Genomic DNA, 22344 nt, shown 5'->3' on the forward strand with positions numbered 1-22344 from the left:
TTCTTTTTCTATTTTTTGTGAAGTGGATTTTGGGGTGTTGGTTGTTTAGGCAGGTGACAAACACATCCCAAAGTGTCTTGTCCATGGGGCCAAATGGCAAACACATAATCTACATAGCATAACCAACTAGTGGCTTGTATGTAGCTGTGGTAAGTACTTTGTTTTCAAAGTGTTCCATGTAAAAGTTTGCTAAAGGGGGAGAGAGGGGTACATAGCAGTACCATTAATCTGTTTGTAGATTTTTCCTCCCCATGTAAAGTAACCTGCATACATAGTAAATTTGAATAATTCAGAGATATCAGGAGGAAATTTAGACTCAAATAAATCAAGGATATCTATCAGTGGTACATTGGTAAATAAAGAGGTAACATCAAAACTAACCATTGTCTGAATTTTTAGGGATATGATTTTCAACTAGTGTTTTGAAATGGACTGAATTTTTTACAAAAGTAGAAGAGTTGCCAGTAAGGGGGAAAGCGACTTGGCTAACTGTTGGGCCAATTAATATGTGGGCCTATCTATGCTATCGACTATGAGGCATAGGGGGATATTAGGGTTGTGGATTTTTTGGTAAACCATCCATACATACGAGGTGGTTTAGCATGAACTGGTTTTATTTTTTTGATGATTTCTTTTGCACAGGAAGTCACTTTTTTCAGTAATTTTCGGACTTTTTTGCTTTGAGACATAGTGGGATCTCCATCTATAATTTGGTACATAGAACCGTCACATAGGAAATCTTGCATTTTCTTGTTATAATCTTCTTGATTAATGATAACTGTTGCATTTCCCTTATCGGCTTTTGTAATAATAATATTTTTATTGTTATACGACTTTTTTAAGGCAGTTAGTTCTTTATATCGTATATTGCTTTTTGGTGGTTGAGCCTTGTTTAGGATGCTACATCTAAACGCACATTATTGGCCATTGCTGGTAAGTTTATAATCTGAAATACTTGCTGAAGAAGCCGAGAACATTCTCACTCTAGGACATAACTTTGCCATCACACCAAAACATATTCCAAAATTAGAAATCATGATGAAGGTAGAATGGGGCATCTACGATCTTGCACCAACTTTGTCCACAGAACTCAAATATCTGTGCCATACGTTCTTGGCCAACTGGTACAATTCCTACAAAATAGATAAAATACTCCATAGCCCCATTACCCCTCCCTCCCCTAATACACAGGAAACACAACATTACCCTTTCTATTCTCTGTGTCAGAGGTACATCAGAAAAGATAGCCAAAGTATTGATGAAACATGGCCTTCACATCACATTCAAACCTCACGTTAAACTAGCAACTCTGATCTGCTCACCTAAGGATAAACTTCACCCTCTAGCACACCCTGGAGTGTATGAAGTTCCCTGTGACTGTGACTTGGCCTACTATGGGCAAACAGGAAGATCAGTTAACATCTGCCTGGAAGAACATAAAAAATATATTTGCTACCATTACTATGGCAAGTCAGGACTATCAGACCATGCGTTGGATACCTCTTCACACAGGATTAGATGGAAGGAAACAAATGTGCTATTTAGAAACCTTTATAGATCTTAAAGATTTTTTTTGCATCACCCTTGGCTTTGAAGAATTCTCCTAACCTAAACAAATATGGTTGCATGTTATTGTAAGCACAACTTCCACAAAGCTGTAATGATTTTGTTTTTTTTTTATAACATTAGAGGGTGCCAAAATAGGACTTTATATCTTTTGTCCATTACAATTGTATTGATTCACTTACTCACTGTCTCATATACTAGCTATGTTGTGCTCTCATGATGCTGATTTGAAATTCAGCAAAATATAAGCAGTTAATAAAACATCTTTGCTAAAATTGTTTGGTGTTGTTAATACCATTAAAAATAAGTAATGGTTTAGGTCTTCATAATATACTGCAGTTCTTATACATTCTTTCAAGCAGTGTGTTTATAACTATATAAAGGTGTGATACTGATCTTATTTTGAAATTCCGTTGCATGATAAAACATCATTTGAAGTCAGACTATGTCACATGGATCTGTTTTTGCTAAGTAAAAATGTGTTTATTTGTAGAACTAAGATCTCAGGAGGAACGATCCCAACAGTTTTTTGATACTCCGTTACTTCCATCAGGAGATGGCATGACACCACAAGATATGTCCAGTGATGATGTGTTTGATAAGGTGAGATTTATACACTGAAAAATACAGATATTATTATTATTATGTGACACTTCCAAGGAATCAAATGACTCGTTGTGAGAGGTTCTTCTGCTCCATACGATCCACCATGTGTACTATCTAATCTTGCATCTGCATGCGCGCGCACACACAGTGCACCTACCATCGACCACACACTATACAATCATCTGTCTGCTAATAGTATTTTTGTCTGTAATTGTGTGCTGTGTGTATTGTATTCCAATTTGTTTTTAAGCTGGAGATGAAAAACTCTAGTTTCCAGAAGAAAAACCCTCTGAAGTAAATTAGAATATATATATACATATAGACATGCAGGTGCACTTTCAGAATGCAAGTATTTGTGTTTACTTAGTAAACTTTTCTAATTAGTAAAATTACATGAATCTTATCATAGACATAAATGTTTGTTTGAAGATAGTTAATTAGCAGTGAAAGTTAACAATGCAGGAAAGAAAAATTGCAACTTCATTATTAAATGCTTATTAATATTACATTTATCATAACAGCATTGTCAGAGTAGTTAGGCACAGAAAATGAAATACAGAAAAGTAACCATTAATTGTTGAGTATATATACAAGGTGATGCCATTTTTGCATTTGAAATATTAGTAATAATTACTAATAAAATATTTGTCTTCATTTTATTTCAAGCCCTATTGTTAATTATGTATATTGTGATCTTTGAGTAATTTTCCCTCTTCTGTTTTGTTCAAAAAAAAAAAAAAAAAAAAATTGGAATATTTATCAAGTAATGGCAATAAACTTGCATTTTGAAACTGGGGGTACAGAATAAGAGGCCATGCTTGTAAACTTGATAAAGAGGATGTGAGCAAAGGAGTGAAGAGTAGTTGGTGGGTAGAATATATTGCCTGAGAAGGTGAATGCAAGCATATTGAATGAGTTTAAAATACAGTTTGATAAGCTTTGTGTATGATAGCATGTACCTCCTGTGATGAGTCTTTGACTCTTACTTTAACTGACTTTAAACTCTGAGTCTTTGACTGCATGGAGATCTGGCATTAATAATAACAAAATAATATGAGACGTAACCAGCTTGATGAGAACTCGGGTCTATTTCTCATTATAAATTAATTACTTTGTTTACTTTTCAATCTGATTGTTAACACACGTGCATGCACACACACAAATCGACAATAGTGAGGTCTGTTTAGTAATATCATGTCCCAGAATTGTGAAAGTTTAAAAGGCAGCCCCCGGTCACTGCTTGTTTCATAACAATCTTTCAAAGTAATTCCTCCAGACATCTTGGATATCCCTATCTTCAGTTTTCATGTCATTGATCATTTTCAATTCCTTTTACAGCACATTTTTGTTTGTTTCATTTCAAACCTGTTTTTCATAGCCTCTGGAATGTTTTTTCACTTTCCTGATGTTTACTGAAGTCTTCCCATTATATATGTTTAGCTGCTTTCATTCATAGCCTAGTTCTCTTACTATTTTCTCTGTATTCTTTTAGGGTATCTGCAGATTTATTTGCTAGGATGCTTTAGCATGCTTTCATCTTTTTTGCATCTGCTTCTTTAACATATTGTGTCTACCATGGCACTCTTATTTTTCTATCCTTGCAGACAACTTTGCCACATTCTTCCCTAGCAGAATCAATCAGTGTTTTCTTTAGAGTTTGCTACTGAAACTCCAAGGTCTGGTTCTTGTTTTTGAACTGTTTTCTTTCTTCAATAATGTTTTGTATAGTTGAGTCTACAGTTTACCTGTAAAAGCTGCTCAACTTGAATTCTTTTTTAAAACTTTTTTATACACTGTTCATGTCAATGTGATATTCAGTTTTATCCTACTTAAAGCAATGTGATGGTCACTTCCAGTTTTAAATCCTCTATACACACTTGTATCCTGAACTACCACGAAGATCTCACTGTTAACAATAATATAGTAATGAGACCTTTGTTATTTTTTGTGTCTTCTCTCAACATGAACTTGTGGACATCTTTATGTTTAAAGATAGTCTTAGTAATGACTAATCCATATCCAGAGTAGAAATCTAGCAGTCACTTAACATTATTATTAGCCTTTCCCTTTTCTCCAAATTTTCTCAAAACTTTCCTATATGGCTGGTGGGATTCACTTTCTAGTCTGCTAACATTTTTCCATTTTCTTTAAGTCAGCTGCCTGCTCTAGTGACTCGAAAAATTCCTCCACTTCTTCCTTAAGAGAACCTTTTATGGGACCATAAGCACAAATAAGTTTTATTTGTGCTTATGGTCCCTAATCAGCATTATTCTATAGATACCTCATGGAGTCAAATAACTTTAAACATTACTATTTTTTCACATATTGCTAATCATTTTCTTATGTAGAAGTTAGCCAAAGCAAAATAACATGATATGTAATATAATACAATAAAAATCATGAATTTGTAGATAAAAAAATATTGAAAATTACTTCCCCTTTTCTTCTAAATAATGCTGATTAGGTGCTGATATACAGCAGTCAAGAATAACATAAACTTTCCACTTCTCATTTATTCTCCACTTCTCCAAAATTGGTTTATTATTCTTTATATTTACTATATTTACTTCTCATTATACTGTATTTGTTTAAATGCAAACATTGAGTATTATTATTATTATTATTAACATTTGACCTACATGGAGTCATATTCATCATGGGAGGTACACACTATTACACACAATGCTCATCCAACTGTGCTTTAAATTGATTCAATGTGTTCCCACAACACACTCAGGCAATGCATTCCACTCGCCAACCACTTTCCATGCAAAGAACCTACTCCTCACTCGTCTGCTCACCCCTCCTTATACAGTTTCCAACAATGACCTCTTGTTCTACCACTCCCCCCTCCCATTCTATAAAAAATCTTTTCCATCTCAACCCGATAACAACCACTGACTAGCTTATATCTCTCAATCATATCCTTCCCCCTTCTATTCCTTTGAGTTTTGGCAGACATGATTATTAAATGTGAAATAAAAGGTTTCATAAATATATCAGTTGTAATTGATGTAATTTCTGTACAAGCTTTGCCAATAATAGTTGCGGTTCACTCATATCAAATTCAGATTTCTAGGATAAAACGATGACCTTTCCATTGAACAGTGATTTTGTTGAATTTCTGAGGGATAAATATCTTAAGCAGCATGTGACTGAAACAACTAGAGGATTTAGTGTTTTGAATTTGGTGATAACTTCACAAGATGTAGTTGTTAATGAGCTATTGACAATACTGCCAGTTGGTGAGAATGATCATGAGGTACTTGTTTGGGGAGTGGTGCACAGTTTATCTATCCAATATGTTGGATAGATAAACTGTGCAGAAAAGATGCTGATAGTGCATGTAAATTCATAAGGGTATCTGACACAAGCAGTGTATAACTGCATATGAAGGGTTAAGTGAGTAAATAGAGTAGGAGTGAAATAGATAAGCATTGAAAACAAGTAAGCTGTGTTGGAAAAGAAAATCCTATGGAGAAAGTATAAGACAGTTGGTGGCAATTGGATCCGTGAAGAATATAAAGTGCAGGCTAAGAAGGTGATGAGCATGGTAAAGAAAGAAAAAATGGCAGGCCATCCCTGAAAATTGTATAAAGATATGGTGAAGAAGGATGTGTGAGGAGTAGATTTTTTGCATGTAGAGTGTTGATGTGTAATGCATTGCCAGAGTACATTGTGAATGCAGGTAGGGAAAATAACTTCAAAGCTCGTTATGATAGACATGTTTCTGGTTGAGTGGGATTCCTATGATGAGTCTATTGACTCCATGGAGATTACCAAAATAATAATAATAGTAAAGGTGTAGTATGAGAGGAGCTTAGCTGGTCAGGCCAAGATTAATTATAGGGAATTCTTCTGCTATATAGCAAACAAGAGAAAGAATAATTATAATAGGTTGACACTAGTGAATAGTAATGGCAGCAGAGTGACCATTGCAAAGGTTATAGTGAAATTATAGAACCATTAAAGAGCACTTTATAGAGCACAAGTGTATAAGCATATACCATACTGGTGTAAATGATGCTGTGCAATATATAGAAGGGTGGCAAGAATTAGAATTGGAGGTGAAAGAATCAAAGGTATATCAGATGTTGACTGGGTTAGGTGTTAATAAGAATGTGGGAATGGATGACATATCACCATGTATTCTCAAGGAATGTGCACAACAGTTAGCTATACCCTTGACCTGGTTATTTAATGAAATTCATGCAGTGGATAAGGTTCCTAAGGATTGGAAAGAAGGCAAAATAGTACCACTCTACAAGCATGGTTCTAGAACAAACATTTCCAATTATAGACCAATCTGTATAACTGCAGTTGTAGTCAAGGTGTTGGAGAGATTGGTTAGGATACAGGATTAGGTTGATGGACATAGCATTCTTTATGATGTTCAGTATGGATTTATAAAGCACAGATCTTGTTTTAGCAATTTATTTGCATTTTATGACAAGGTAACAAGTGTGTTAGATAAGGGAGAATAATATACAGTGATATTCTTGGACTTTGCGAAAGCATTTGATATATGTCACATGATAAGTTGGTGTACAAGCACAGGATTCAAAATAGATAGCATATTGGTTAGATTAATTGGAGATTGGCCCTCTGAATGATAACATCATTTGTGATGGGGCAGTGTCTCAAAATAGAAGGATAGCCAGTGGCATGTCCCAGGGTTCTGTTCTTGGACCCTGCTGTTTAACTTGTTTGTAAATGATATAGCATGTGGACTTACTGGGGACCTTCAATTGTTTGCTGATGATGTTTGGGAGAATTATAAGTGGCATCACTGATATTAATTCCCTTTGGGAAGATTTGAATCGGCTTTTGATTTAGACAAAGGAGTGGGATTGTAATTTTAATATTAATAAATGGAAAATAATGCATCTTGATGTGCAGAAATATAAGCCTGTGTACTACATTATGGAAGTGGATGAGATTTCAAAATTTGGGAATGATAGTCGACAGCAGACTGAAGCCTTGAGGGCATATTGCAAGTGTTACAAAGACTGCACATCATATTGCTGCTGTGATATGAAGTACTGTAATATGTTGGGATAAGGAGGTCATTATGCTACTGTATAAAGCACTGGTCAGAGACCACACTTGGATTATAGTGCTCAGATTTGATCACCTGGTTTTCATAGTCAACCTTCAACCTCTCTCCATAGCCAACACTGGAATATTGGTTATGGAGAGAGGTTGAAGAAATATGAATTGCAAAGTATGGTGGATAGAAGGAAAAGAGGCATTTAAGTTAGTGAAGGAATTTTATCAGATTAATCCAGGGGGGGGGGATTATAAAAAGAGTAGAATGCGAGAGGGGGAAGAACCAGAAGCCATCCCTGAAAGTTGTACAAGAGTGTGGTGAAAAGGGGTGCGAGGAGTAGTTTTTTTTTTAATGGAAAATTATCAGAATTGAATGCATTCCTGGAATATGTTGTTAATGCGGGATGTGTTAAGGATTTTAAGATTAAATACAATAGATTTGTTGTCAGTTGAATGAGCCTCTCTTGATGAATCTGCTGACTTCATGAATGATATTTTTTTTATTTTATTTTATTTTTTTTTATTGTTCTTTCAAATATTTACATATGTACAATGATCATCTATCAGTATATTATTTTACAAGGTTCTGCACTTTGTGCTACATATAATGAGATTTAAATAGTAATGATGATAACAGTTTTTTTTTTTTTTTTTTATATAACAATCATAATAATAATTTACAATTATATTGTTCAGAGTTACATAAGTTGTATAATATTACATGTTGTGGTTTAGTATTTTTTTTTTTTCAAGTTTGAAAAGGTGTGATTATACAACAGTATTTACACATATGCAATCTGAATATCATGTGTCCTTATTTTCACAAACATACAGTGTAAACTCATGATTTACTTTTAAAATAATTTTTTTTCATTTTTTTTTACATTGCATACATTTGTTACAGTTATTATATACATTACATACATTTGTTATAATTATTATATACATTACATTCATTTGTTTACATATGATACATTACTTACATTTGTTTACATGTGATCTTTACGTTACTTACATTGGTTTACATATAGTACATACATTGGTTTTCTTGTGATACGTACATTTCATGCATTTCGTTACATATGATACATCTTGGATGAGAACTAATTTTTTTTTCCTTTCATCCTCGAAGCTTAAATGTAAGCTTATCTGAGGATGACACCAGTTGGTTATTATGTATTGTGTTTTTTTTTGCTGTGTTAGGATGCTACGGAATCTATGATTGAGAAATGCGCGCGCATGCTCACCCCCACACACAATAAATTGGAATGTACTGATGCGTCGCTGAACTGGAAGCCTGAGCGAATATATTGTGTTTCATTAAGTTTGTATGGTATTTTGGGTGCGTGTTTCTTGTTCGTAGTATGTCCTTAGAGCTCTTTTCAGGCTATTGTAGTTTGTAAGGTTTCTGTATTCAAAAGGTAATTTGTTTATCATGTCTGGGATGTAGAAGTTTCGCGTGGCCTTTCCGTAGTGATTATTGTATTTATATGTGATATAATTAGTAGTCTGAGGTCTTGTTATACGGTATGTATTTCTAACTGTCCTGTAGTTGGCATCGAAATAATGTTTTAGCAAGGCTGCATAGTGACATAAATGTTTTGCTGTCAGTATTTTGTGTTCTGCCATTGCAATGTTTATAAGGTCGTGATTTTCTCTTTGTTCCCAAAAGATCAGTTTTGTCATTTTGTAGTGTAGCGACATTAATCTATTTAATTTGTAGGGTGCACAGAAAGCATACGTTGTTATAGTGTATCTTAGTATATTTTGGCATAGTGCTTTGTATATTAGTGTTTTTAGGCGTATGGGAACTATGTCTTTTAATCTGTAGAGTTTGCCACTTATTGTTTGGAGTTTGTTGTGTAGATGTTTTATATGGCTATTCCAGTTCATATCTGCATCGAGGTAAATTCCAAGATATCGTATTGTTTCAACCTGAGTGATTGTAGTGGTTTTGCTGTTCTGTGTGTTTTTTGTGTTGGAAAGTGGATGTTGGATGGTTATATATTTGTTATCAACTGGTCGAGTCAATGGATTTCTGAATATCATTAATTTTGTCTTTTCTGAGTTTAGGTGTATGGAGTTTTTCGTGAGCCAGTCTATGATCAGATTTATATCATGTTGCATATTTGTTTGGGCTATGCTTGCTTTATTATGGATGGATATTATTGCTGTATCATCTGCGTACTGGAATATCTTACCTTTGAGTGGTAACTGATTAATATCGTGCGTGTAAATGTTGAATAGAGTTGGGGAGAGTACAGCTCCCTGTGGCACTCCACAGGTTACTGGTAGCTCTCTGCTTCGGTTTGATCCGATTCGTGTGATATGCTTTCTATTTTGGAGGTAGTTTGTAAACCACCTGTGAAGAGGCCCGTCTATTCCAACATGCCTCAGCTTTTCTAACAAGGTTTGATGTGTAAGTGTATCGAATGCTTTGGTTAGATCTATAAAGACTACCATGGCTATTTTGTTTTTGTCTAAGGCAGTATTAATTACGTCTGTAAAGTCTTCCAAGAGAGATGTTGTTCCCTTATTTTTCTGAAAACCATATTGTGTTTTGGGGATAATATTAAAGATCTCAGTGTATGCTGTGAGTTTCTTCAGTATGATCCGCTCCATAATTTGATTGATAATTGGTAATGTTGCTATGGGTCTGTAATTGCTGATTAAATTTCTTTTTCCTTGTTTGTATATGGGTGTAATTATGGCAGTGTTTAGCATACTTGGTATCTGTCCTGTTTTAAATATTTTATTTATTAGTTTTAGTAGGATAGGACTTAAACTAGTTGCATGTTGCTTTATATCTTTAGGTCTGATACCATCTATTCCTGGGCCTTTGTTTGGTTTGATTTGATGTATTGCTGAGAGAAGTTCTGCTTCTTTTATGGTTACGAACCATAATGTCTGTTTTGATCGCGGTCCAAGTGGAGGATCTCGTTTTGTGATTGGGGGAATATTTCTGTGAAGTTCTTGGATGGAGTCTGCAACGTATTGGTTAAAGTCATTTGCTAGTTGTTGGATAGGTTTTGCGTCTTTCATGAAGCTGTGTTTTATGGTTTCAGAGGCAGTGGTGTTGGGAACAGAATCTAGCATCTCATTAATCAGATGCCAGGTTTCATGTTGTTTTGTGCGGAGATTAGTTTGTCTCTGTAGTAGCTTCTTTTTGCATTTCTGATTTGTGTTGTAAGGCGATTCCTTGTTATCTTATATTCAGTTTTTAAAGTTGTGTTATTTGGATATCGCTTTAATTCTTTCCATAAAGCATCCTTTCTGTGTATTTCTAGTAGTAAGACTTATACGTTGGTTAGACATAACTGGTAATTAATTTACGGAATTAACAACGCATATAAAGTATATTAATTAAAGATAACTTTAATGAATCACTTCTATATTTCGGCAATGTCACATTGCCATCTTCAGGAACATAAAGATATGGTATGTGCACTAAGGAACTAACAAAGCAAATGAGGAAGAAAGTAAAAAACTAATTTTGTTCCTAAAGTCCTAATGGTGCCCTCTTGCGGGCTAATTTGGTAGTCTAAGTTGTGTATTTCTAGGATTAAGTTTTGTGTTTTCCAGGATTTTGTGTTGTTTTTGATCGAATTCGGACTTTCTTTGTAGCTTTCTTATTTATTTCCTCCAGTGTGAGTTTAATGTTGTTGTATAAGATATCTGCTGAATCTGATGCCAGGTGTTCCCAGTCTGTTTTTCTTATTTCGTGGTTGACTATTTCTTCGTCTATTATTGTTTTCTGTCGTTTTTCTTCTGTGGGACATTGCATGGGTATTGTCTTGGTGTGCAGGTTTAGAGCGGTGAAGTAATGGTCTGCTACTTTGCACTTTATGACTGATGCAGTGTAACTATTTGGTGATGCTCGGACGTTTATATGGTCTAGACAGGAGGCAGTGATAGTATTTCCGAATATTTCTTCTCTAGTACATGATTTTATTGTTGGTATTAGATTGTACATGGATAGTGTGTCTAGGTATTGTACAGTGTTGTTCTGGTTTTCATTTGCAATATTTATGTTTATGTCGCCAATTATCATTAGATGTTCTGTTGAGCATATTTCTTGGCTTGAAAGCCAGCAATTGAGTTCGTGTAAGAATTTTATCATGTTTAGGTTTGGTGGCCTGTAAATAGCATTTAGTATTATGGGATGCTGTGTATTCGTGGTATTAATGATTTTGAGGCAGAGGGTTTCAGTATGCTCAAACTGATAGGCCATTTCTTTCGCTATTAATTTTTGTTTCATAAATATTAGTATTCCACCCCCTCTTCTTGTTTGGCGGCATGATCTATGTTGTTGGAAGCCTGGAATTTGGAAAGCAGTCGCTTCGTCATTAGTTATGGATACTTCTGTAAGAATCAATATATCAATAATATCAGTGTAATTCCTCAGATAAGCCTGTAACATTAACCAATGTTTTCGGATGCTTCTGATGTTAATATGCAAGATTGAGAGACCTCTCGCTTGTACTGTGTTTTGTTTCCATGCATCAAGAGATTCGAAAGTACAATTACTGATGTATTCTGGTGTAATTACATCTATCTGATGGTTCAGATTCATTTTTGTTGTGTTGAGATCTTCTTATTGAACTAAGTTAGAGTCTTTTATTTCACTCTGGCAACCTGTCTATATCTTCCGAGCTTTTTATTTGTATAGACTTTGAAGTCTGTGACTTTCTCAAGAATATTTTGCCGTCTTTGATCCATAAAAATTGATACTTTTTTTCTGTTTTTTCCTTTCTTGCTTGGTACAAAAGATTCTGATTGAAAGGTGTTAAATACTTAGATAGAAAGATTGGCGTATTGTCTTGCGATGCATTTAAATCCTTGACTACTGGTTTTTTCAGTCTGCTGGCTTTTATAAGATTGTCTCTTGTAGCCTTGCTTGTCAGACGAACTATGACTGGTGCCGGTCGTGGCGAACCTTGTTTTCTGTTCTTCCTGGGAAACCGATTTATGGTCTGAATATTATTATGCTGTAAGGGGATGTCAATTGCATGGCCTAACTTTAGAACTACGTCTCTGAGATTTTCTGTGGATTCGGTTTCTGGAAGACCGTTTATGACAAGGTCTTCTTTATGTTGTTGTTGGTTTAAAACTTCGTATTGTTGTTTCAGGGAATTAAATTCTTGATGGAGTTCCGATGTGTCTTTTATCAATTTGTGCTGCCTCTCAGTTAATGCATTAATGCTGGTTTTAATGTCTTTTACCGTTTGTACGACTTCTTCGACTTTTGAATTATTAAATTTAACAAACTCTTCATATTCGCTAAATTTTTTTGTTATTTCTTTATTCTGTTTATCAAATAGTTCTTGGACAAGATCTACCAAGCTGGCTTTTATATTTTCTAAACTTTTTTCTAGTAATAAATTAACGGAACTCAAATTATAAGACTCACCGGTGTTTTGTTGTCTGTTCAGTTCATCGTCCGATTCTGCCTCCGGCTTAATCAGTTGCGTCGTGGGTAGTGGCGTTTCTTTGTTCTCTCTACAGTTTAGGCACTTCCATTCTTCTCGTTTCGCATTGGATTTGTGTTGCCAGGTTGTTTCAGAAAGTCCGGAACATGTAAAGTGAAGATTCCTATGGCATTTCCTGCAGGTTATGTAACATCCGTCGGACGGCAATTCCTTCTGACACTTGTTGCACTTCATGACTCTTCTTTCTTCCTCTGGACAGCTGCAAAGATGGCGATGTCCTTTGTTCTGTACTCGTTAGCAACCGCGGTGTACGCTTCAATTTTTTTAGCACACTCAGATTTTGGATTCCACTTGGCCGATTTCGTTGAATTATATGTCACTGTCTTCAGCGTGACAAGTAGAGTTTCTTTATGACACTTTTAAATTAAAAAGAGTTAGAACCACATTAAAACTATAAAAACGGGACGAGCGATTTGACCATGCAACCGTTCGTATGCCTACACAGCGCCCTCTCCTAATAATAATAATAATAATAATATTTCATTAAATATTATTTGAAACCATTGTTTTTCACATATTGTTAGTGTAATTATTTTCAGTGCAAGCATTTGAAAATAGCACAAAAATGTTCTGCAAAATTTTCAGTAAAATGAAAGAACCATAATAAAATACCTTATTCATTGCACTGTTTGAAATGGGAAATATTATCAGTAATAATTGATCTCATATTTTGTAATAAATGTAGTTTGAAATAAAATGTTTTTATCCTTGAAATAACAGAAGATGGTTCATGAATTTGATGCACTTTGGAGATTAATGGTTACCCATATGATGAGCTCGTCGAACATGTTTCATAGGAAATATTCCATATCTCGGGGCACTGACTACAGAGTAGTATAATCTCATAACTCATAATCTCAATACAGAGGTATACGCCTCAGCACATGAAGTAGTATAATCTCTAACTGGTTTCACCTAGGAGATTAACTGTCAGACATACGATGGACTCATTGGATATTTCATAGGAACCATATGTTCCATGACACTGGATAGAGAGTAGTATACAAGTGTGTTTGTCTATATATATATATATATATATATATATATATATATATATATAGACAAACACACTTGTATACTACTCTTTATCCAGGCGCTAGTGTCCTTGGTGAATGTGGCGGTCATGTTTAGTTAATCTAGAAAACGTGTTTTTAAATTTAAATATAGTGTGGCTTTTTGTCTCAAATTGTGCTGCAGTTGTGCATTGGTTAGATACAAGTGTCCTTCAGTGGTGTTATTGTTTGGAACTGTGTTGTATATATTGTGTTTTCGCTGCTGTTTGTTTCACTACTTCAACTTGTAAAGATGGTGTCCAACAAGAAACGTACGTCAGCGGCGTGCAGGACTTCTATACGAAAGGCTGGCTCAGCGTTAGATTTTTGCAATGGATGCGTTGCGGAAACTGCTACATGTATGCGCCGAAGAATGTGAAGGATCTGTGATCGGTCTGGCTAAATGAGAAGAACGAAAATGTTGATGTATGTGAGAAGTGTCGGGATAGGCTGCAGCTTTAGGAATGGAAGCTGACATTGGGACCATCGCGGAAGAACTTCGGCGGGAGTTCATGAAAATGAAAAATGACCATCTTTTGCACGAGGAATTGGGAGTGCTCAGTAAGGAGATACTAGAAGTTAAAACTGAGTTTAATGTGTTAAACAGAGAAATTAGGACTATAGAGATTATTTTAGCTGAAGTAACTAGAACAGGATTACGTATGGGTGAGTCTTTGGTGAAGTAATACAGTAATAAATAGTATGGGAGTGATTGGGAGTCAACAAAATAAAATCACAAGTGGCCTAGAAGAAACGAGATATCATGAGAGTGGGGGGGGATAAGTAATAGAGCATTGAGTAATGAAACTGGGAGAGTCATGCTGAATAGTGTAGAAAATGAGTCCATGAGTGACGCTGGTGTGGACTTGAATGAAGTTAGGAATGGTAAGATATATGGTGTTTCTATGAGTAAGGGTATGGAGGGTGGTATGCATGAGGAGTGCTTGGCTGGTGGGACAATAGAAAGAGTGGCTTTAGCAATAAAGAGAGGGCATGAAGCAGACAAGATGATAGCCATGGTGGGTACAAATGACCTGAGTGGTGGTATAAATCGCATAGGAAAAGATTTAAGAACATTGTTAGATATTGTGAAGAGGAAAAGTGTGTGTACTTCTTCGTTTTGACAATTACGAGTTAAGTAGACGAGCGATGATAATGAATGATATGATTGCAAGAATGTGCAAAAAAAGAGGTTGATGAATTTGTTGATGTTTGGAGTGTGTTTGAAGGAAAAAGACAGTTGTATGCTAGAGATGGACTGCATCTGAACATGGAAGGACATAAGTGATTGAAGAAGTTACTGTTTTCTGAACAAGTTGAAGTAATTGGGCAGGGAAACTAATATTGAAAAGGTTGAGTGTAAGAGAGAGAAACTTTAGCACTGAATGTATATTTATTGATCCTTATTCGCAGAATAAATTGCAGAAGAGAGGGGATAAAAATCTCATGGGACTACTGAAATTAGTGACTTATATATCAGTTCTAAAGCCGGTACAAGATCTAGAGGGAATCTGCAATTTTTGTATACCAATGCTAGAAGCATTCGAAATAAGAGAGAAGAATTTTTGGCATTAGTCAGTGCAATCTCACCTAAAGTTGTAGGCATTAGTGAAACTTGGCTGTCAGTAGAAGATTTGGTCACTGGAATTGAATGTGATGGGTACAGTATTTTCAGGGAGGATAGAGAAGATAGAACAGGGGGGGGGGAGTACTGTTGATGATAGCTGATGTGTTGCAGCCAAAGAAAGTAGTATATCAAGATGATAGACATGTGAATGAGAGTTCGTTTGAGGCGGTCTGGTGCGAAATAGTGACCAATGCAACCAAATATACAGTTGGATGCTGCTATAGTACGTGGGGGGGGGATATTGAATTCATGCATCAGCAAATTAGTGCAATGAGTGTGGGTTTAGTGATTATTATGGGGGATTTTAATTATGATGATATCAGTTGGAAGGAGGAAATATCATGTAGCTAAAAGGAAATAGAGTTCATACATCTTCTATGAGATAATTACTTGAAACAGCACATGACTGAAGGGACACGTGGTGTGAGAGTGTTGGACCTGGTTATTGGTTCAGAGGTTATATGTATAAGTAAGGTGTCCTTGTTACCTCCAATTGGTGAAAGCGATCATGTGGTATTGACTTGGGAGGTTGCAAAATCTGGATTTTTCTGTTAAGAAGGGGGTATATACAGAACTACAGGTTAGGCAATTATAACAAGCTTCAGAGTGAGCTTGCAGCCATCCCATGGCAGAACATATTGCAAGGGAAAGATGTTAGCAGTGCATGGGATAAAATCAGTGGGTATCTGAGGAGAGCAATATCAGATTGTATCCCCATGGTCAGGAAGTCAAACAAGGCAGGCATTAGATGGATAAGCAGTAGTATCAAGCTTGATCGGCAAAAAAATGAAAATGTTATGGAGAATTTACAAGGAGAAAGGTGATCAGTACATCCATGAGCAGTACAAGGCTCAAGCTAGGAAGGTTACCAGCATAATAAGAAAAGCTAAATCAGATTATGAGATGACCTTAGCCAAAGAGATCAAGGATAATCCCAAAGAGTTCTTCCACTATGTGGCAAGTAAAAGGAAGAATGACTTCGGAAGGATAACGTTAGTGGGTGCTGATGGTATTGAGGTGACAACATCAGATGTAATAGTCGAGTTACTGAGTGATCACTTTTCAAAAGTCTATCACCCAAGTGAGGATATCTCTGTACCTGTAGCAATAACTAATGTGAGAATTGAAGCTAAGAAATCAGAGGTATTTAATATATTGCAAAATTTAAATGCAAACGCTGCTGTAGGCTTAGATGGAATATCAGCTCGGGTGTTGCGTGAATGTGCAAATGAATTATCAACCCCTCTTACTTGGATATTTAATTTAAGTTTGAACTCTGGTATGGTCCCTAGGGAGTGGAAGTTAGGCAAAGTGGTTCCTTTGCATAAGGGTGGCTCTAAAACTGCTGTAGTTAATTACTGACCAATCACCATCTCAGGAGTAGTGGTAAAAGTATTGTAAAAGTTGGTTAAAGACAAAATTCAAGAATGGGTGGATCAGGATATGATACTCTATAGAGGCCAGCATGGTTTTGTTAAAGGTAGATCCTGCCTTAGCAATCTATTAACTTTTCGTAATAGAATGACATCTGAGTTGGACAAAGGAACTGGCTACACAGTGGTACTTCTGAATTTTGCTAAGGCTTTTGACAGGCTACTCCATGGAACTCTGTTATGCAAATTGGAGCAGATGGGAATGGATACTAAATTGGTAGAATGGGTAAAAGATAATGGATGTCAGTTCAATGTGGAAACGTGTAAAGTCATGCATTTTGGGATTAAAAGATTACCAGCTGTGTACTACATTGATGGAACAGTACTCCAAGAGATTGATGATGCTAGTGTTAGATCCTGAATGAAGGAATCTTGCAAAGGAATCATTTATTCAGAATCCAACATATTAAACTTACAAAAAAAGAGAAATACCTGCACATCAGCTAAAATTAAAAGTGAAACTTCTTCACTTTATGCATAAAATTTGCATTCCTTATTTTATGTACGATATATTTAATCTATTGTGTTCATATTAAGATTTTATTAGAGGATATCTTAAAAGAGGGATAATCTGACTTAATTTAAGCCTCACTTATGCTGTGTAAAATTAACTTGAGTCATCAAATAGTTACTAAATAATAATTCTTGGAAGGTATAAAACTACACATGTACAGCGTAACGCTGGCAGCAGTGGCAGCTTAAGTGGAACGTATATTGATGCGAATTCTGGGAATACAAGAGCATAACAGCATCGGAAAAAAGCTAGAGATGAACCCAATGGGTGAAAAGATATGGGTCGTGTGCAAAAGGGGACTGAGGAAAAAAGAGGGCACTCTAACGAAGAATATAGGGGGACGAGCGCCGTATCGAGGATCTCTCTTGTCGTATCGTTTTCCTGTTTGGTGGCTCAGAAGTTAGTGGGAGTTCGTGTAAAGGGGAAGATGAAGCATCTGTGCTAAGATAAGATGTCGGACAGCAGGCTTTCTTGAGATTGGAGTAGGATTCTATGCAGAGCTGAAGGTAAAATTTCCAGTCCTAGCAGAATCAAGCTGTTGCTAAAAAGTCCCATCGAATTGTTCCTGAAATGCAAAGATTTGAGTCCATTTTCGGCAGAAATAATGAAAATATCGTAACCCCTACGTTGCCATATGGACAGCCAATAGATAAGAAGTAACCAGACGTACATGTGGTGCTGAAAGACACAGAAAAAGTTTGGTAAGGTAAAATTACTCTATTTTGTGTATAAAATTCATTAGAAGAGAGAAGATTGTTTGCGAATGTGAAATTAAGAACAGTATTCTAAAGAACTCTGTGGACAGTCTCTAATTAGAAAGTTAACTTCCTTTGAGAGAGTAAGAATTGTTTGGAAGAGATCTTTTGTAATTGTATGTGATAAGATTAACTTAATGAGATCAGAATTGTGGATTTTAGTAACTGAGTAACATTAGAATGTTTGTTTATATTATCTTATGAATATCATTACAGAAAGGGATTTAATTTAACTTCATATCATTTGCTATCTATCCCAATGTGCAGTTATTGTGTTTTGCATGCTTTATGACCTTGAATTAATTTAGAATATGTTAACATCTTAACTTGAGTTTCATTTAGTATTGAGTCATAATTGAGTGTATGAATTTCATATTCTGTTTAGATATGCCAATAAACTTGTCATATTTACCTGAACCGTGCCTGATTACGATTCCAAACTACCACTTATAAAAATAGGACCTATTTTGGCAGGAAGGAATTAGGAAGTGTGTATAATTATAGATTTAGGTTATGACTGCAATAGTCTGAATCTCTACAGCAGCATTAAAGTACAGTATTATTAAAAATGGCTAAGAGTCTAGTATTGTCTCCCTGAGTAGGAACCTTTTCTACCATAGGATACTGGCTGGTGCAGCATAATAAAAATTTGCCAGTATCCGAAGAGGAACAGTCATAGATATAGGTATATTAAACCACAATAATAAGATGAGTAAAATATATAGTATAAATAAACTATTTAACAATTGCTGGTAGAATGGGCAAAAGATAATGGATGTCAGTTCAATGTGGAAAAGTGTAAAGTCATGCATTTTGGGATTAAAAGATTACCAGCTGTGTACTACATTGATAGAACAGTACTCCAAGAGATTGATGAGGCTGGGGACTTAGGGGTGTTGGTAGATAGGGAGATGAAGTTCAGGGGAACATTGCTAAGGTGTCCAAGATTGCATATAGGATTACTTGGTTGTTGAGGAACACAATGACACCCAGAGATAAAGACAAATTCACACTGCCTACACACACATCATATGGCAGTCTATTCCAATCATGCACCAGCCTATAGACAAAAATCTATCCCTCACCCTCTTCTTATCGGCATTCATTCTCAGCTTCCAAGGGCTGTCCATCAATTGAAATAGTGCATGACCTTTTCAGTAGTTTGTAAGTCTCAATGATATCACCCCCCTCTTTCTCTTGTTGCTAGTGTCTACAAGCTGCAGATTCTCAGTCTGTCTTCATAATCAGTATTCCACAATGCTGATTATGCTCATTTTTAACACTCTCCTTTGCACTCTCTCCATTTTATCAGAATCACAACGAAAACCAGGAGACAAGACCTGATTACAAGTGAGGTCTTATCAAGGCCTTGTAAAGAGGCAATGGCATCCTTATCTTTACTTGTGAAAGTTCATTTCAGCATTGTAATTATTTTTTGAGTTGTATTTGCAATCTTTGCTACATGGCCCTGAACTTCAACTTGCTATCTACTAACACTCCAAGATCCCTAGCCTGATCAGTTTCTCTAGCATAATTACACCAATATAATATGACATTGGATGTCTAATCATGCCAAAGTGCATAACCATTTACTGATATTGAACTGACATCCATTTTCTTGTGCCCACAATTCCAGCCTATTCAAATCATTCTGCAAGTATTGCATATCAGCAGCATTTCTGATGATGCAAAGATAGGTATGATAATCAGAAATGCTACTGATATGCAGTACCATGTCTGACTGAGACATACAGCTGTTTGCTGTATGTCTGAGTCAAATCCTTCCCAATATCATTAATGTATAGATTGAATAACAGTGGACCAAGGAATGATCCTAATGGTACATCCAGGGCCAAAATCAACACCTTCTTGTGCCCCTGGTGGGAAGAGAAATGTGAGGCCCCTATCACATTTCCTAATGTGCAGTAATAATAATAATAATAATAATAATAAAATACTCATAGATTTTGATGCTATATTAGGATTATGTAATATTTTAACGTGGGGGGGGACCTCACCCCTACCAAGTGCGTCCCTCGGGTGGCAGATGAGGGAAGCCCAAGCGTGCAGCTCTGAATAATGAATAAGGAGCCGTGGACCAAAGGTGCACCATGGTCAGAAGTGCTGTAGACCACTGTAAAGATGCCAGCAAGTAGAAGAAGGGAAAGGCCCCCAGTCCTGCACGGCTCTTTGCAATTCCACCAAGGTGGTGGTGAGAAATCTGCAAGAGCAGGGGGTGCTAAGAATCTCGCAGAGGAAGGTAGACCACCATCTGGAAATTCGACCCTATTTATTGGTTTCTTCAACACCAGAACTCTGTCTTCTGACTTCCATATTGATTTCCTGCTTCATGAACTGCAAAATGTAAAGTTTGATGTCCTCGCTATCTGTGAAACCCGAAGAAGCTCTGAATTAACAGCAAAATGGAACAATGACAACAAATTTTCCTGGGAGCCTCAGATAACACTACAAGGGCTGGAGGAGTTTGCTTCATCATAAATGAAAAGTTAACTAAAAATATTATTTCTTGTGCAATCCATTCTGAACGACTAGGAACACTAATATTAAAAATTGGAGAATCCATAAAAATAATAGTAGCCTACGCACCCACCTCAACAGCTGACAAAGAAGAAATAGAAAATTTCTATTAACACCTATGAGAAACATTACTGAAAAAAACAACATACACAATAGTGTGTGGAGATTTCGACGCAAAGATTGGTACAGGATTTATTGAAGAAAAATACATTGGACCATGGGGGAAAGGGGAAAGAAATGAACAAGGTGAACTCCTGGCAGAATTTGTAGAAGCAGAAAGGCTGTAAATTATGAATAGTTTCTTTAAAAAGAGAACTGGAAAAAGATGGACTTGGCAATCTCCAAATGGAGAGACAAGAAATTAAATTGATTTCATCCTAACAGATTGCAAAAGAATAATAAAAAATGTTGAAGTCATTTTTTTATTATTACTGCGACATTCGTTCAGACCACCGTCCAATAAGAGCCACTCTCAAAATACATTTAAAAAAATGAAGAATGCATATGAGCACAGTCCAACCATAAAAAACGCTCAAAACAGATAAACCCAGAAGAATTTAGAAAAAAGGTGGAAGAAACCGACTGGAAATTAAAAAATGACATCGAAGATTTAACAATAAATTAATGAACTGCAAAGAAAGAACCTCGTATAAACTTCCTCCTGAGACCAGGAAACACCTATCAGCGAGGACAATAGAACTATTGAAGAAAAGAAGAATACTGAAAGATACAGGAAAAGATCGTCTAGAATATAAAATTATTTGTAAATAACTGAGGCAGAATATAAAAGATGACTATAACATATATAGAACAACAAAATTGGCAAAAGCAGCTAGGCTCTGCAGTAGCTTAAGAAAAAGTAGAAAAAGAAATAAATCTAAAGCAACCGCTACCATCAGCCTTCATAGACAATCAAGGAAACAGACACACAAACAGAGGTGAAATGGAAAAAATAGTAAAATCGTTTTATGAGAACCTTGACTCATCTAAACAAGTAATCACAGCTCCAGTACCAGACGAAAATTTGGAAAATCTGGAAATACCATCTGTCCTACCTGAAGAAATAAAAATAGCTATCCACCTTATGAAAAATGACCAATCACCAGGAATTGATGGTATAAAATCTGATGAATTAAAAATGGGTGGACAAATACTCTTTAAAGCTCTAGCAGAAAGGTTTACCTGATATATACAAGGGCTGTTCAATAAGTAATAAGACTAATTTTACTGTCGCGAAACCACTCATTACAATATTAATTTCTGTGAAATAAAGAAATGTTACTGTCTGTATTAACAAAAGAGGTTGGTAGATGGCGTATATGGACTGATGTGCCAGAGTGGCATGTGACTAAACGCAAGCTTGTTTCGGCGCACCTACGACCGCGACCAGTCGTCGAAATGGAAGCGTCCTTGGAACAGCGTTATGCAATTACATTTTGTGTGCGTTTGCAAAAATTGGCATCAGACACTTTTAACATGATACGCAAAGCTTTCCATGGTGAAACAATGTCGAGGGCAATTGTTTTTCGCTGGCATAAAACTTTTAAGGAAGGCAGGCAAAATGTGGAAGATCTTGAACATGAGGGAAGACCTTCAACGTCCATCACAGAGACAATGATCAACACAGCAGCGATTATCATCAAGGAGGATTGCAGAATTACAGTACACCAGCTGCATGTTGTCCTGAATATTTCTGTGGGAAGTGTTCACTCAAT

The 22344-nt window shown here is 35.9% G+C and overlaps 1 protein-coding gene across 1 annotated transcript in view; it reads left to right on the top strand.

The window, feature by feature from the left end:
- The window catches only part of Syx16 (syntaxin 16), a 142182-nt gene that overhangs the window by 90045 nt on the left and 29793 nt on the right, over window positions 1–22344 (top strand). The window contains exon 7 of the mRNA XM_090396222.1: window positions 2060–2169. Within this exon, the coding sequence (XP_090252348.1) occupies window positions 2060–2169 (110 nt within the window). The remainder of the gene's footprint in view (window positions 1–2059; window positions 2170–22344) is intronic.

The sequence above is a fragment of the Typopeltis vanoorti genome, chromosome 1, assembly GCF_054136105.1.
Source record: "Typopeltis vanoorti isolate ZY-2024b chromosome 1, IOZ_Tvanoo_1.0, whole genome shotgun sequence".
In the NCBI taxonomy this organism is placed as follows: Eukaryota; Metazoa; Arthropoda; class Arachnida; order Uropygi; family Thelyphonidae; genus Typopeltis; species Typopeltis vanoorti.